The sequence below is a fragment of the Sinocyclocheilus anshuiensis genome, unplaced genomic scaffold, assembly GCF_001515605.1.
Source record: "Sinocyclocheilus anshuiensis isolate Anshui unplaced genomic scaffold, SAMN03320099.WGS_v1.1 scaffold472, whole genome shotgun sequence".
NCBI classification, from domain to species: domain Eukaryota; kingdom Metazoa; phylum Chordata; class Actinopteri; order Cypriniformes; family Cyprinidae; genus Sinocyclocheilus; species Sinocyclocheilus anshuiensis.
The window spans coordinates 1472893-1490245 of NW_015557102.1; the positions used below are offsets into that span (position 1 = coordinate 1472893).

Genomic DNA, 17353 nt, shown 5'->3' on the forward strand with positions numbered 1-17353 from the left:
AAAGTTGAAAAAGTGAAAAAGCATAATAGCACCCCTTTAAAAGCATGTAGATTGACATTTGCATAATGTAATGTAACAAAGGCACTTCTTTAATCTTGTCGGATTTGAAATAGCTATGCTGTATTTTTATTTTATTCCATTTTTATTGGTTGATTTTGCTGACAGGGTGCAAGAGGTCCACCTGGTCCTGATGGTCAAGCAGGAACCAGAGGGAAAAAAGTAAGTCTGCATATTTACATATTGATACTGGTAACTTTATCATTTTCATATATAAAATACAATTGAATGATAGCAAATGAGACATGCACTTAAATTAAATCAACTCTGAATTCGCACAATAGAAATATATATATAAAAAAAGTGTTATCTAAAGACAAGTCAATTTGTGGAAATAACACAAGGGGACCCTACAACTTGTGTTTATCAACCAAGCTTACATTTCTTCTAATCAACCTTAGGGACCACAAGGACCAATGGGAGATAAAGGTGACAAAGGAGATGCGGGTGAGAGAGGTCAGAAGGGCCATCGTGGCTTCACTGGACTCCATGGGCTTCCTGGAAGTTCAGTACGTATAATGGACAATATGTCACCTGTCACACAATACAGTAACTACCTTCTGATAATCATCTGTCAATCATTTCCCTCCAGGGTGCTACAGGGGATGATGGTGCTATAGGAATCATTGGACCAAGTGGGCAAAGAGTGAGCAACAGATTCAAATATCACTGAAATTTGAATTCTCAAAGTACCAGCAATACACATGCATGTTGAACAGAATTTAATACTGAACATGTCATTATTAGGGACCCCCTGGCCCTGTTGGTCCAGCAGGAAAAGAAGGAGATATAGGTCCACATGGAGCAGTGGGGGCTCCTGGATCTCGAGGTGCCACTGGTGATATTGGACCTGAGGTGAGGCATGAGATTATGTCTACGATGCATTTTATGTATGTTATGAGATTGGATCTTCTTGCTGAAACATCTTAAACCAGTCTAATGACGTTTGCTGGTCTTTGCTGGTCTAGAGAGGTTTTGGGCATTTTTCACATGTGACCAGCTGAACAGTTGTTTGTCCATGCTGAGAAACCAGCTAAACTCGCTGAAAACCAACTAAAATCGCAAATGACTTGTTGTTTTTCAGCTGGGCTGTGCATTCAATCACTGTCTCGGATGCAACAAAAAAATCTACAATTTATAACGTGTTTTCATTTCTCTTTTGACAATTGCCAATTTTCCTTCCTTAATTACTCATAATCGGATACACTTTGTACTTCATGACTCATAATCATGATTAATTACCAGATGCTGCTAATGTGTTTAGATGTATCAACACTAAAATTCTGCATAAACAGTATTCACCCGTCTGTCTGTAGGGACCACCTGGAGAACCCGGCCCACCTGGACCCCCAGGTTCTCCTGGCCCCCCTACAGCCGCTGTGGATGACCTTTTTGGAACAAACTTTGACCTTGATGTCGAATCCGAGCCAGAGGAACCTCCACCTCCCCCGCCAGAGTTCAACGAGGATGAGGCAAGGCCTAATAATGGATCTGATACGGTTCGGGTCGACAGTGAGGTTCACTTGTCTTTGAAGAGCTTGGGAAGTCAGCTGGACAGCATGCGCAGTCCTGATGGCACTCGCCAATATCCTGCCCGCACGTGTCAGGACCTGAAGCAGTGCTATCCTCTGAAGAAGAGCAGTGAGTGAGACAAACCGACACGCAGTTTAGAAGTAGCTCTGAATGCTTTAGTTTTACTGACCCTGATCAGGTACAGCATGAACTGGAATACCTTTGTTTTCATTTATGATACATCTCTGTAGGAATAATTCACAAAAAAATGAATCACCCTCTTGACATTCCAAACCCAAATGACTTAATTTTAGAGAAAAAAGGAGAAATTTAAGTCATCCACTCTTATGACTCATGCTCCATTTTGAGAGCCTTCTGAAGTAGAGCGGTGAGTGAGACAAACCGACACGCAGTTTAGAAGTAGCTCTGAATGCTTTAGTTTTACTGACCCTGATCAGGTACAGCATGAACTGGAATACCTTTGTTTTCATTTATGATACATCTCTGTAGGAATAATTCACAAAAAAATGAATCACCCTCTTGACATTCCAAACCCAAATGACTTAATTTTAGAGAAAAAAGGAGAAATTTAAGTCATCCACTCTTATGACTCATGCTCCATTTTGAGAGCCTTCTGAAGTGATAGACGTCAAACCTGACATGATGCATCTTGGCATGCTGTATTTCAATGAGCTATGGAGATTGATTTCAATTTCGCCGCTCTTCCAAGCTCTTGTATGGCTTCAGAATGCTTGTAATATAACACATCATGCTTCATCATATTTTGCAGTAACCCAAACTTTCTTAAACAATAAAAAAGATAATTCTACCTGATAAGCGAGAAAAAACTGCATAAGATATCAAGTCTTCTGTTTAGAGAATGTTTTGAATGCAAGTACATTTTGTCTCATTGCACTGGCAGATTGGTTAACTAGTTTTAAGTGTAAGACTAATTTAAATGGAAAAAAATCAGGTAAAATAAATAAATAAATAAATAAACAAGACAAAATACAGTTTTATTCAAAATACATTCCCTGAAAAAAAGTTTTAATACAATATGCATTGCATTAAGGTAAATTTATTTTGTTGTAAGGATGTTTAGATATTTGACTGGAAAACTTTTATGGTGGCTTTTTTTTAATACCATTTTTAGGGCTCCTCTTGCCAAAACGCGTGTATTGTAAGAAAAAGAGCCAATAACTACTTCAAAAAAGATCAAATGGATTTGGAATAACAAGAGAAAAACTTATCGTAATAATAATCAGATTTAGTTACTGTTTAAAACTAGGGCTCGCAACAGAATAAAATACTTATGATTATTTACTCATCTACTCATTATTTATAAGAATATAAATTCACAACGTTAAAAATATTGCATTAAACATTTTATTACAATAATGTCCTTAACACTTTTGCTGTGACAACCCTACAAAATATATTTTGGAAAGTCTTAATTTTTTCTCAAATGTTCTGTAAACCACTTTGTGGCCCCGTTTAAAAAAAAAAAAATGTCTATACCTTTAAAGTCTTTTGTGTGTTTGTGTACAATATCATGAAAAAAGAAAACACTGGAGCTGAATGTTACAGGCCTTTAACCACAATCTAATTGCAGATGGGTTTAAACACCTTTTTTTTAACATCTTATTTATGTAATTAACACAGTTATGGAACACCAGCAGGCATTGTGTGAGAAAGTAATCTCCTGCCCATAAACACAATTTGTAGAAATAATTAGAGTCAGTGCATTAAACACAGTGTTCCTTAGCAGAAATAAAAAAGAATTGCCTTAATCGGAGGGTAGAAAGACAGAACCACAGCTAATCAATAAAAAACGGTTATGTTGTATCTGACAGGAATTACCTGCATGATTCCCGATTCCCATGTCAGGCATAAAACAAATACAGCATCCCACAGTAAGCATGCTTGTACTACCTATACTTGGAAACTGATGGGCGGTCATCTGCCAGTGAGCTGAAACTAAACCTGGATAATGATCCAGATCACTTGAATTAGCCCACACCAAAGATTTAATGACCAATATTCAAAATCCATGAATCCAAATCATATATGTAGAGAAAAAACACACAAGAGTTAGAATCCAGTGTGAGATAGAATAAAAAAGAATGATTTTTATGTCAGTGTATATGTGAGGATCAAGTATAAGTGACGTGACATGTGTGGCCAAGTATGGTGACCCATACTTGGAATTAGTGCTCTGCATTTTAACCCATCCAAAGTGCACACACACAGCAGTGAAGACACACACACCGTGAACACACACCCGAGGCAGTGGCCAGCCATTTTTGTTGCGGCGCCCGGGGAGCAGTTGGGGGTTCGGTGCCTTGCTCAAGGGCACCTCAGTCGTGGTATTGAAGGTGGGAGAGAGCGCTGTACTCTTGTGTATAACTTCTTTTCCCAACGTATTACAGGTGAATACTGGATAGACCCAAATGAGGGCAGCCCTAGAGATGCCATCCAAGTGTACTGTAACATGGAAATGGGGGAGACATGTATTCCTGCCAACCCTGCCAGTATCCCACGAAAGAACTGGTGGAGTTCACGCTCCAGCATACCAAAACCAGTCTGGTTTGGAGCAATCATGAACCGGGGGACTAAGGTTAATATGATTACAATGATGACCATTTCACTTTAAATCAAAAAAAGGAAATTACAAATAAATAAAGTTAAAAATGTTGCCCTGTATTCCTGTACAAATACAGTATGTGGTTAAATTTACTGTATACCCTGACCTTTTATTACTCCTCTTCAGTTCACCTATGGAGACAAAGAGACGCCAGCTAACGCTGTATCCGTCCAGTTGAGATTTCTCCGTCTGCTATCAAAGGAAGCAGCACAGACCGTCACCTATCACTGCAAAAACAGCGTGGCCTATAAAGATGAGAAAAACAGCAATCTGAAGAAGGCTTTAGTCCTAAAGGCTTCTGATGGACAGGACATCAAGGCATATAGCAGCAACCGTCTGAAGTACACAGTCTTAGAGGACGGCTGCTCTGTATGTTCAGATCTTTAACTTTATATCGTTTGACAACATTTATTATTTACATAAAATGGGAATTAGTGTTGGGGTTGCTACTTTGCAAATCGTTGACTGTAGTAGTTAATCTACTATCGAGGTACCCTTTAAAAAGGAATCTACACTACATTAAAACTTGTGAAGGGAGTATCATTTTAAATATGTATTTTAATATAACGTAAGTCTCAGTCGAGACTTTTGAATGTTTTTGAAAGAAGTACCATATGCTCACCAAGCCTGCATTTATATGATCAAAAATACAATAAAAACAGTAAACTGTGAAATATTATTAAAATGCTGCCAATGCAAAACAACCTCACTATTGTTCCTCTTTGTTCTTCCCACCAGAAACCCAACGGTGAATGGGGCAAGACCGTCTTTGAGTACCGCACACAAACACTTTCACGGCTGCCCATTGTGGACTTGGCTCCAGTGGACGTAGGTGGCAAAGATCAGGAGTTTGGCATTGATATCGGCCATGTGTGCTTCTCATGAAACCAGGATAAAAGCATCATCATTTGGACTTGAGCACTCTGCCAGTAGAGTATTTATTGTCGAACACCATCTGTAAGGGCCTCGAGGAATGTCTGACCTTTATTTCATGATTATTCATGATGGTTTCCACTAGCCTGTGGTGTACGAGTGCATGAAAGACTATATGGACCTTCTAATTTATACTTTATATACCAGGTGTTATTAAAAATGTGTGAAAACATTCATTGAAATTAATTGAAAAAGTCATGTTTTACAAATTTGATGGTGCCTTGTCTGTCTAATCTGTATATTGTTTTGAAGATGTTGTTCACTCTTAAATCACAATCATTTCAAGTGGATTTTGAAGGTCAAGTGGAGAGATGAGAGACATGAGTTTGTTTGTGTTGTATTAAAGTGGGATAGTTATTCAGGACGGCATATCTGCATTCAATTCCCCAGCAGTTCTCTTCCCAAGCCCAAAAACTACTGTTTTTTGTTGATAGCAAACTGTTGGACAGATGATTCATTTAAACTTAATTATTAATGAGAACTCACACAGAAACCAATGCTGGTCTCATTAAAAGGCTAATTAGCCCATAATACAGGACAAAGAAACATTTTTATCCAGCTTTTTACAGCACATGCCCATTTGTACTCTTAAGGGGGTCAATTCTTTGTAATGAATGCCAAATTAAAAAACATTTGAATTCATTTTCAACAGACCTCTATTGATTTTTTACCATGAATAAATGTCTGAAAACAAGAACTGTTTTCTGTTAGTAGAGTTTGTGGCTGTTAAAAAAGCACAAAGCTAATACAGTGTGCTATCCGTTTTCATTTATTCACCATCAAAGAGCAAGTGATACGCATTTAACAAATATTAAAACAGCCATCAATGAAAGTAAAAAAGGATCTGAACATCTGGAAATATAAACCTCAGCAATGATCTTGCTGAACATGAAAGACCCACCAGTTTTTGATTTTATTTCAAGGCTTATAAATCTATAAAATATTTTAGATACAACATTAAAGTTTATGATTGCACCATTACAACATGAGCAACTGCCTCTGCAACCACCTTACCTTTTTCATAATTTGGTATAAAAGATTCTAAACACAACTTTTGGCCATGAATGAATGCATCTTTGAATTTAAACAGTCTAAATTTGGTCAAAACTCTAGAAAATGTCTTTCACTTCTTCAACAATTTCTGTTATAAGATTAAGAAGTTAAAATACACAAATCATAAAATGTATGTACAATCAGCTGATTTTAGCATATAAAAATAGAAATGACCTCTACAGACCTTCTTATGGCTCCTGCTACATTTCTTTCAAACTCAATTCAAAATCAAATATTTAATGTGACATTTTTTGAGGGTTTTGTGGTCAAGAATCACAGCATATACAAAAACGTCTTTCAAAATCAGCATCGGCTGTCCACCTGATCCAGGGAAAACACCGTCCCCTCTAGAGTCAGTCCCATTTGGAACCCCTCCTATGCAAAACCAATGCAAAAGATAAACAAAACCGTGAGCTCAATATAAACACACAACAAGGTCAATGACGAAGCTAAATGAAGGTTTAGACAACACTATAGAATAACTTATATAATATCATAATAACTTATATAACATAATGTTAAAACTTATATAATAACATTATTGACATTACAACAAACATTGTCATAATGCATAACAGATTAGCAGTTTATATACATTTAAGATTATCTTAAAAATGTTTAAAACCACATTAAAGTATGTTTTACATCGCACATGTAAACAGCCCTGCAGTGTAACTCCAGCAGCATTTTTATGTTGTTTCCACACAATAGCCTTAGAAAGCTGTTCGTCTGCATCTGTGGTTGTGAAATGTTGACTTTCGTGAATGCAGCCGCAATGCATGCAGCCAATAGGAACGAGTCTCTATGGATAGTGCATTTTTTTCTGCATGCACATTGCAAAAATAAGCTTAGGGCTGAACTACTTGCAGCTGCACAGTACTGCTTATATGTGTGTGTAAAACAAGTTTATGTTTCAATTACTCTGAAAAAAAACACTGAGATGGCATGCATGCAATAACCAGCATCACACAGAATCTGCAGAACTAAACACCTGTCAGTGACATAGTTCTTCAAAGCACTTTGCCTCTGATGATTATACTTTGAAAGAACAAAGAAAGGTGCAGAAAATGTAAAAAAAAAAAAAAAATTGGGTTTAATATATTAAGAGACATACAATAAAAACCAAAAAATAGACAACACATGTCATGCTTGTAAATCAAAACGTATATCTTGTAAAACCATATCAAAACACCAGAGCACTGTGAAGTGAATCACGAATGAACATGTACAAACCATCTCTGCCGCTGAGAGGTTGGGGGTGGCATTCAGGGTGAAAGGAGAGATGAAGATAATTGAATTATTCAGGATTACAGGGTTTACAGACACATAAGTGCAAATGACACTTACGGATTCTAATAATCTCATAACAGGTACTATGTCCTCAGAAACGGAAACGTCCATAATCCTCTGGATTATTGAAATCGGAATTAACAACGGTCTATAATATAGTGGGGTGAATGCTGCCAGCCAAATACTGCATACTTTGATCTAATAATATTGTCTGCCAATCATGTTGGCTGCTTCTGCTGTTTGTATGTTTATGACACATTACTGAGAGCATTTCTCTTTCCTGTATCAAGAATTCTGTCATAATCCTACTTCAAAGCATGTGAGCAACAGGTTCAAAATTATTTACACCATCGTTTTTAGCATTCAAATTTACACACTGCGTCCAAGCCAAAATTAAAACTTTATGATATGTGGTACAGTTGTAATAAAGATTGTGCTTCAATCCTATAATGTTTAGTACTTGCATGGTATTACAAAAATAAAATAGATTTAACAGAATAAAAATAGGGATACATAATATATTATTACACATCGATTATCTGTCAATATTTTTAATCATCACATTGATCATTGACTTCAATATTGCTGCTTATCTAAACGAAAGATTAAAAAAAACATAAAAGACTAAATATGCTCACCTGCATCTCATCCAGTTTGGACTGGATGTCTGGGGTGAAGACAGCTGGTCCACAAATGAATGGATCGAATGGTTCTGCTCCAAACAGGTCTATATCTACAGCAGAACCAGATGAACAAGTAAATCATCTGTCATTTAGCAGACACTTATATTAAATGTGCAATAGTTCATGATCACCCCTTGCAACTGAAAATGCATCAAATGTATATATATATATATATATATATATATATATACACAAATGTAAATTAATATATAATGAATGTATACATACAAAAAATCTATCAGTGAAATTCTCAACTGCATACTAACAAATGTCTCCATTTAACATCTATACTTTGGCTTCATTTGTTTTCAACTCCAATGGACCCTTTTATGGAAAAGCACATTACATTAGCAATTATGGATTTTGCCTTCAGGTGCTTGAAAATATAACACATTCATCTAAGTGAGACAGCAGAAATAAAGAGCCCCCACCTCTGTCTTTTTTTGGAGGCAGGTACGGAGATGAGATGCCGTTACAGTTCAATCGTCTTGTTATTGGAGATTCGGGAGTGAATGGAACCATATCAAATATGTCAGTAGAGGGCGCTCTAGCTTGTATGCTTCCAGCCTAATAATGTAGATATAAGAGTAAAATGTGTCAAATGCATCAAAAACAGTCCAAATGTAAGATCAGACTCCATCCGTGTGATACGCATTTAACTGTAAATTCACTGTATAGGCTACATTTTATCACAATGCTTTTCTTTTTTTTAGTAAGAACAAGGTTAAAACAGTAATTCTCAAAAAGTGTGGAGACTTCCCTAGCTATTAAATCTTAACTTTCATAATTTTAATTGACTGCGTTCACTCTTAAAAAATAAAGGTTCCAAAAGGGTGTTTTTGCAGTGATGCCATAAAAGAATAATTTTTGGTTCCCAAGAAAACCTTTCCATGAACAGTTCCTAAAAGATTCATTTTTTAAGAACATGTTTAAAATCTAAAGAACCTTTTTTGACTATAAAGAAACGTTTCTGCATTTGAAAGGTTCCATGGATGTTCAAGGTTCTTCATAGAACCAATGATGCCAATAAAGAACCTTTATTTTTAAGAGTGTTGACGCGAGAAACAAATGAGGTTTGTGTTAGTTTCTTCTTTTCTTAAAGGGATAGTTCACCTATCCTCATTTACTCACCCTCAAGAGTTCCTTTCTTCCGTTGAGCACAAAACAAGATATTTTAAAGAATTTTGGTAAGCAAACAGTTGATGGTAGCCAATAACTTTAATAGTATGGGGGAAAATGCTGTGGAAGTCGATGGCTATACTGTCAACTGTTTGGTTACCAACATTTTTCAGAATATTTTTGTGTTCGACAGAAGAAAATACAGATTTGGAACAAGTAGAGGTTGAGTAAATGATGACAGAACTTTAATTTTTGGGTGAAAGTATGGCGTACACTGCAGTTATGTAAGCAAACAACATTATCCTATGCATGCCAGAATGAAATGGATGAGGAAACAATTTTCACTTTAATTATAATTGGTTATCAAACGAACTTGGAACTAAGTCTTAGAATAATGCACATCATATGGATCATCATTCCTTTTATATTGCACCTGCAAAGCAGTATTACTTATTCATCTACTTTAAACATATTTTTCAAATTCCTTGCTACAGAAAATAACAGAATAATGCAGGCCTACATATAAAAAGTTACACTCTAAAAAATGCTGGGATAAATATAACCCAGCATTTTTTAGAGTGTAGTCACACTTCATTTTAAGGTCCAATTCTCGGCCATAAACAAACCATTAACTACAACTTTTGCCTCAATAAACTACAAATTTTCTGCATATTAACACTTAGGTAGGTAGTTGTTAAGTTCAGATATTGGGTATTAGGGATGTAGAATATGGTCATGCAGACTATGTGCTTAATAAGCATTAACAAACAGCCAATATGGTAATAATAGGTATGCTAATAAGCAACTAGTTAATAGTGAGAATTGGTCCATATACTAAAGTGTTACCAAAGTTACATACAAACTATTTTTTGTCATTTAAAACTATATTTTGTTAGAAACATAAAACCAAACTTCTAATAATATAAGAAGTTTCTGTAGTTGTAGCTTACTGCTTTAATTAAATTAATACATTAACATTTATATATATTTGATTGTTTAATATTGAATATGGGATGGGGCTGCCAAAGTTTTTGACTATCAAAAGGAGGTGTCACCAAAACATTTGAGAACCACTGCATAGACAATAGTTCACCTATGGTTTGTTCTGAACAGAGCTATCCTATGGTTTCAGAGAAGACTAAATAATATTGCATGAATCACATGAACCACATTTATGGTATCTTTACGGTGCTTTTTGTCTTTTTTGTTCTCATTTTCTTTCCTAATACGGAAAAGTGCAGTCTGGAGATTCTGCAAAATAACTTTTTTTGGGGTGAACTATCCCTTGTTTGAAGTATGAAGTGTAATTTTTTGCGTACGAGACATTTACACGAGGTCGTGGCACGATGTAACCACTTGTGGGCTGTGAGTGGGTGGGCTTAGCAGGAGGCTGGGTGAGCAAGCTTGCTGATTGGCTGGAATCGGGTGAGCTGACAGGCGTTAGAGTGACAGAGGAGATCTCTAGGCTGGACAGTGATGTGACATCATCACCACACCAGGACAAGGCAGACGGCTTCTGCAAAATGTACGGCTCATTAGAGACATTAACATGCAGGTGCTGAAGAAGGGCACTGGGGGTTGGGGAGAGACGGAGAGAGAGAGAGAGAAAGATAGATTGGAATGGAGAAAAAGGGAAAAACAAATGGCGGGGTAGATAGAAGAGAAAAACACATTTTGATGAACTGAAAGAGAACAGAATCATCGAGATTGGCAGGAAAGAGCAGCATTCGACTGGAATGATAAGCATTTCCTACTGAACGTACTGGCGAGCAGTGAGACTCCATCAGCTGATCCTCCAGCTCCTTAAGCTTCTTCTTCAGTTTTGAGTTCTCCATCTCCAAATCCTGAATCTTCAATTAACATAAGCACATTGCACAAAAACATTCACATTTTCATTTGTCAATCACATGAAAACATTCTACATACGTCTTTGGGATACAGGACGCCCCCGCAGCCTGCTCACGGGATTATGAGCCAGTGAATTTCTGGTTACATTTGCCTATCTATACTCGTATTTACACTTCAAAGGAAGCTGAGTTTTAAGCGGCATACAGTATAATTTATGAAAAGGAGCATTTATGCAGACATTGTAATGCGGCACACAGTAAATGTTTTTACACTGGAATCAGAATTGGGGGAGAGCTGATTCCTCTGATTCTTCTGCACAGCCGTCAAAAAGACTGAAAGCAGCAAAGTTCCCATTGTGTTTCATTTATCCTGAAAAAGTAATAATTGTTGGTATGGGCCTCTTTCCCACGTTCATATTTTCAGTATTTACTAATGCCATGCGGATTCACAGATTGACATTAGCAAAGTTTGTAGTACACAAGACTCAAACTTGTTAGATGAAAGCTATTTATTGACAACAACCCAAATAATACGTTTTTCCCCCTTTCTAAACCCTTGTGTGCACCAGTCTACAAAAAGTTTGCTCCCCATATCCCCCCACATCCATATTTTCCACTGTTGTTCTTATTGTTCCCCCATACTATACAAATCATTTAAAAACAACTGCAAGCTTTCCTCCATGTTGTTGTTTGTTGACATTCTTCCAAGAATCAACTCTCAAACTGATGGGTGTTTCTTCAACTTCAGGCACTTTTTTGTCTCAGGGGTTGATTTTTATAAAAACTAACAGCTTTTAACTTGAAGATGATATTAAAACAGTCTTGGAAACTTTTTAGGGAAACTTTACTTCATCATTTACTTTTGCTACTTTTAAATAACTTTTATGTATATATTATATAATTTTACCCTTGTCCCAGACCCACATTCTAACTTTAACTATTAAAATTCCCTAATACAAAAAATAATTATTAAATGTGAAATATTTTATTAAAAGTTAAAAACACACTAACAATTTCAGTATTTATTGTGTGAAAATTACATGAAAAAAGACCCACAATTCTAATCACACAAAAATATAGCCTCTAATGAAGTACTTGGTTACCAGAGACAGCATGTTTGAGATTAAATAATATTTGAAGAAAACACAAAAATCAAGGTAAATATCAAGAATATTTTTTACTATAAATTAGACAAATTATGCAAAAAGTTTGAAAATATATAAGTGTATTCATGATATACATACTGTATAATACTTGCTGTGAAAATAACCTTAACAATAGTGCTGGGCGGTATACCGCTTCATACCGAATACCGGTGTTTATTTTTGTTATGATATGAATTTTTAAAATACCATAGTTCAGTATGTCGCTTAAACAACGTTCAGAAAGCGACACTGTTTGAAAGGGGTCCCTTTTCACTGTTGCACTGTCGTGAGGGAACAGCTGTATGTGTTACTAACCGTGAAAGTTCCGAAACTGAAGCTGTAGAACTAATAGAACGTGATGACACAGAAGAACTCATCCACAATATCCACATTGACCGCCACAAATATCCACCGCCCCCTGCCAAATATTCACTCATCATGACAGTAAAATAGGGCATTTTAAGTCAACATACTGCAGTATTTCCTCTATCAATCAGTAGAAAATATGGTTAACACCTGGTGAAAATATGGTTAACACCTGGTCATGCATGAAAAAAAAAAAATACCGTCATGTACCGTGAAACCGGTATAATTTAGAAAAATACCGTGATATAAATTTTTGGTCATACCGCCCAGCACTACTTAACAATATAGCAACCACCATCATTTCCATCACAGAATGCTGTTAAACATAAAATAAAACTGAGATGGAGGGAATTTTCATAGCATTCAGAGATAAATAACAATTCTCTTGATGAATCTTTACCGTTGGACAAATGAAATAAAGTGTGGGTTAAAGTGTGTTTAGTGTGGGTTAAAGAAAGCTATTTTCTAAAATTCCACAGGGCCAAAAGTGCCTATAGTTGAAGAATCCCCCTGGTATAAGTGTGTTTGAGTGAGAATGCATTCTAGGCTCATATCTACATCTCCAACATGTGAGCAATATTCCAAGAACATAATCTTACTCGTTTCTGAAGGTTTCCAATCTGTTTTCTTGTCTCTACATCTTTTCCACCAGACTCTAGGAACTTTTTGTAGGCGAGATCAAAGGCTTGTCCGATAGCAAGAGTGATCTCCTCCGCCTGGGTGAGATTTGCACATACTGCTATCATTAAGCAAATCAGGTTTCTTGTGTATGTAACTTTTGTTAGATATTACAAGCGTATTTACTTACACATTTTTCACTGTCAAACACGTAACACAGGTGTTTCTTCGTCTCGGGTTCTGTGCAGATAAAGGTGAAGATTCTTTTATCTGTTTTGTCGTCTGCACAGAAGGACATTCTGTGAAGTTGGCAGTTATGCTGCATCTCCTGGAACAGGAAAGAGAGTTGAACTCAGATGAAAAGCTCACTGGTATGACTGACCTATTTTGAGGCAAAAAGCAACAAATCGAAAACAGCCTAGAGGAAAATTTTATTGCTTAGTGGTTTATATTTTTAAGTGTCTTGGGAGAATGAACTGTGTTCTCACATGTTTCAACAATTAAGTTTATTTAACGTTTTCAGATGTTTCTCCAAAATTAACAGGAAATATTTGATAAAATTTTTGACGAGCTTATGCATAAGAGGTGCTTATTTATATTGTTTTAAAAAGTGGTAGGGATATTATGAACTCATTACATAGAGACTTGAGGCCACTATAATTCTTGCTGACCGATTCATTTAATGCGACCTAAAATAACGTTGTTTTAAAGGAATACTTCACACAAACATTAAAAATAGCTGAAAATATACTCACCCTCAGGCCAGCCAAGATGTAGATGTGTTTGTTTCTTCAACATACCAGATTTGGAGAAATGCAGCATTACATCACTTCCTCACCAATGGATCTTCTGCAGTGAATGGGTGCCGTCGCAGTTTCATTTAATCATTAAGACATTTTTAAGTTCAGATGTTTTACGAGTGTAAACAAATATGTCGGTGGATTTTGATGCGAGATGACAACAGTTGATTTTTAAGTGTTATGGATCAGAGACATATTTTGGCCAGAAGCGATGGTTTAAAGTTAAAATGTCTTAATGATGGATTTATTCATTACAAACATGCAGCTTTTCACTTCACAAGATGTTCATTGATGGACTGGAGTCACGTGGATTACTTGTGGAATATTGATGTTTTTTATCAGCTGTTTGGACTCTCATTCTGACGGCACCCATTCACTGCAGAGGATTCATTAGTGAGCAAGTAATATAATGCCAAAGTTCTCTAAATCTGTTCCAATGAAGAAACAAACTCATCTACATATTGGATAGCCTGAGGGTAAGTACTTTTTTCCAAGAGGGTCTGGCTGCAGCCTGCACTTGCACTCTCAGACGTGCACTCTCAGACTTGCATTCTCAGACACTTGTGCTTCCGCTAGCGACGTCACTTAAAGAGCTGTAGACAGTTTATTCTATATGGGAAAAAACTTAACGCGAAACTGTGCGTGTTGCATTTATTCTGGGCTCACCTGGTGCAGGCTGCAGCCAGACCCTTCTCCTTTTTTCAGCAAATTAAAATTTTTGGGTGAACTATTCTTTTTAATGAAGCAAAATTGCAGATGTTTGTCACTGTATGTATAACAAAAGCGGGGACACATGCATTTTTTGTAGTAGACTAGTATATTTATTTCCACTTGGATGTGTGATCCCTCATCTATAAATTAGATTTCATGACAATTAAGTTTGTTATACATAGTTCTCAATGGCCCACTCCCAAAATCCATTTATGGTTTAATTTGTGAGATATACTTCATTTTAAATACCCAGAAATCACATTATTTTCATATACAGCCCCAAAATCCAATAAAAGATATTTACATGGACAAATGCAGTGTTCAAGTTAAATTGAAAATGAGGTTAATGAATTGTACAGTAAATTCATTATTGAACTGTAAATGATGATTGATACAGTATACTGATGGAAAAGTGTTTGTTTCACAGCTGATCATTCTGTATGTCCTCTCACTCATTCACACTGACAAGCATTACAGCATACGTCTAAAGAGGGATACTGCAATTGTAAATTCACTTAGTGTTTGAAATTTCCCCATCTTTCCCCTTTGAGCATTAACTGCCCAGAAGCAATCCTGATGCCCAGAAGCGATCGCCCTTGGTTATTACTGATTTCCCGCAAATGTGCAGATACTGTGATTCTATCTACAACACCATCTCACGTTACACATGACAGCAGAAATGATTTCTCATGTGAGAAGGTTCTGCTATTAAACAACCTGCCACCTTTGCTTTAGAAATGGAAAATAGGCATTTTGTCTTTTGTTTGTATTCTTAAGTTAGAGTCGTATCTTAGACACTTAACCCAGTCTGTTTTCCACAATATTTTTAATAGTTATTATTCAAAGGCTAATTTATAATTAATACTACAAAAAGTTAAATGTTTTTGGAATATACATCTGAGAGATCTCATTTATGATTTTTCTACTACTGTTCACAAACATTGGCTCTCTTTTCAGATCCTGACAGAGCTATTTTGTTTTGAACAAACACATCTAATTGCATTTATTAAGTGCTAATTGGTTACTTTAGTTGCTGAATTAGTTAGTATTGGAATGAAATAATTCTGTCAGTTGTGCTAACAGCACTTAATTGGCATGACATTAAACAGTAAATGTTTGAAAGATAAGATAGCACATTTAATTTTCTGCTAAATTGCATTTAATTGTTCTGTCAGAGCAGGTGTGAGGACAGTAGTGGGGTAGTTCATGGGGCTGAATAAATTACTGTGACTTTTTTTTAAGTCTAAATTAGTTGCCATGCATGAAATCACATCAGCTATGTGGTTTTATCTTTATTCATAAAGCACTTCCTGTAACTGAACATAAGACAATTTTATACAGTATTTAAGAAAACCTACCTTGGTTTTAGGGTCCAATATCTTCACACCATATATAGAGATCTGAAGCTCCACTTTAGGAGTTTTCTGCCCCTCTGACTTCTTGATGTGCTTTTGAAACTAAGGAAGCAGAAGTGATTCAGCACACACTGGGCAAATACATACTATCAAGGGAAAAGCAGATAGAGCCGGAGGTGTTCACCATTTTTTAAAGGCTGCTGGAGAGCAGTAGAGCATCAGGTGAAATGAGGTGCTCAAACACGTCTCTAGAGCAATGCACTGACCTGCAGAAAGTCCAAGCTGGACATAAATTGGGCGAAAGAAATGTCACCCAGGAAAAGGACATTTTTATTGTGCCCTTAATCTGTCCTCTAAAAATCCCACTATGAATGAGTCACAGATTTATTTCAGTCTCATTAACAGTTTTAGTTATAAGCAGAGACCTGTGTAATGAGTGTTTGGTTCCGTTATTAAATAACAACACAGATGTTTCACAACGATATTTGTTTTCTAAAGGAAATGTGAGTTTGCCAATGTTAGGGTTGCACTGCAAAGTTGTTCATCAGCCAAAAAAAGCCACCTAAAATCTCTAAAGGTGCATCCCAAATCATGTACTTATGCACTATTCTATGCCCCTATGTACTGTAGTATAAACAGAGCGATTAGTGTATTCCCACAGAAAATTCCAAAAAGAAAAAAGTGCACTTTAAATACCAGGATGGTGCACTTAATTAACCCCCCAAAAAAAATAAAAAAGTGGGGAATGTTGGTGTTACGTAACGCCTACGGAGGTGGAACAAGGAGACGAGGAGACACAGGCGTAAACTCAAAATACAGTCTTTTAATCTTTGCTTCGGGGAAATACAGGGCAGGCAGACACTCACGTAGCACATAGGGGAAACAACTCAATAGCAGACAAAGGAATATTGGAGAACACAGGTTTTAAATACTGGGAACGTAATCAGGGAGAAACAGAAACAGGTGTGGAGCTAATCAATCAAAAACCATGGAAACAAACAAGGCAGGAGAAAGGAAACACAAAACTAAACCAAAACAGATCATAACCATAACAGTTCGCCCCTTCCCGGAACGGCACGTCCTCGTGCCGACAAAAGTCCAACAGAGGAGGGAGGGTGGGGGTTCAGGATGTGGGCGTGGGGTAGGCAAGGGGCAGGCAATGGAAAGGGAGCATAGTTCATCGTGCCAGGGCGGAGTGGATGGGGGGAGGGGCCAGGGGG

The 17353-nt window shown here is 36.6% G+C and overlaps 2 protein-coding genes across 6 annotated transcripts in view; one reads left to right on the plus strand and one right to left on the minus strand.

The window, feature by feature from the left end:
- Window positions 1–5760, plus strand: part of col5a2b (collagen, type V, alpha 2b) — a 25165-nt gene extending 19405 nt beyond the window's left edge. The window contains exons 47-54 of the mRNA XM_016472541.1: window positions 166–219; window positions 459–566; window positions 650–703; window positions 805–912; window positions 1374–1698; window positions 3999–4186; window positions 4340–4582; window positions 4952–5760. Of these exons, the coding sequence (XP_016328027.1) occupies window positions 166–219; window positions 459–566; window positions 650–703; window positions 805–912; window positions 1374–1698; window positions 3999–4186; window positions 4340–4582; window positions 4952–5098 (1227 nt within the window). The 3' untranslated portion in view covers window positions 5099–5760. The remainder of the gene's footprint in view (window positions 1–165; window positions 220–458; window positions 567–649; window positions 704–804; window positions 913–1373; window positions 1699–3998; window positions 4187–4339; window positions 4583–4951) is intronic.
- Window positions 5761–5902: 142 nt separating this feature from the next.
- The window catches only part of LOC107677600 (PTB domain-containing engulfment adapter protein 1-like), a 64333-nt gene continuing 52882 nt past the window's right edge, over window positions 5903–17353 (minus strand). The window contains exons 5-13 of one of the 5 annotated variants that reach the window (XM_016472547.1): window positions 16137–16235; window positions 13458–13595; window positions 13249–13365; window positions 11055–11141; window positions 10622–10807; window positions 8604–8739; window positions 8128–8222; window positions 7433–7443; window positions 5903–6574 (exon numbers count right to left, since the gene is read on the minus strand). In XM_016472547.1, the coding sequence (XP_016328033.1) occupies window positions 6553–6574; window positions 7433–7443; window positions 8128–8222; window positions 8604–8739; window positions 10622–10807; window positions 11055–11141; window positions 13249–13365; window positions 13458–13595; window positions 16137–16235 (891 nt within the window). In that variant the 3' untranslated portion in view covers window positions 5903–6552. Of the gene's footprint in view, window positions 6575–7432; window positions 7444–8127; window positions 8223–8438; window positions 8497–8603; window positions 8740–10621; window positions 10808–11054; window positions 11142–13248; window positions 13366–13457; window positions 13596–16136; window positions 16236–16317; window positions 16418–17353 lie in introns of those variants that run through there. The other 4 variants (XM_016472550.1, XM_016472546.1, XM_016472548.1 and 1 more) reach the window with 4 other exon arrangements.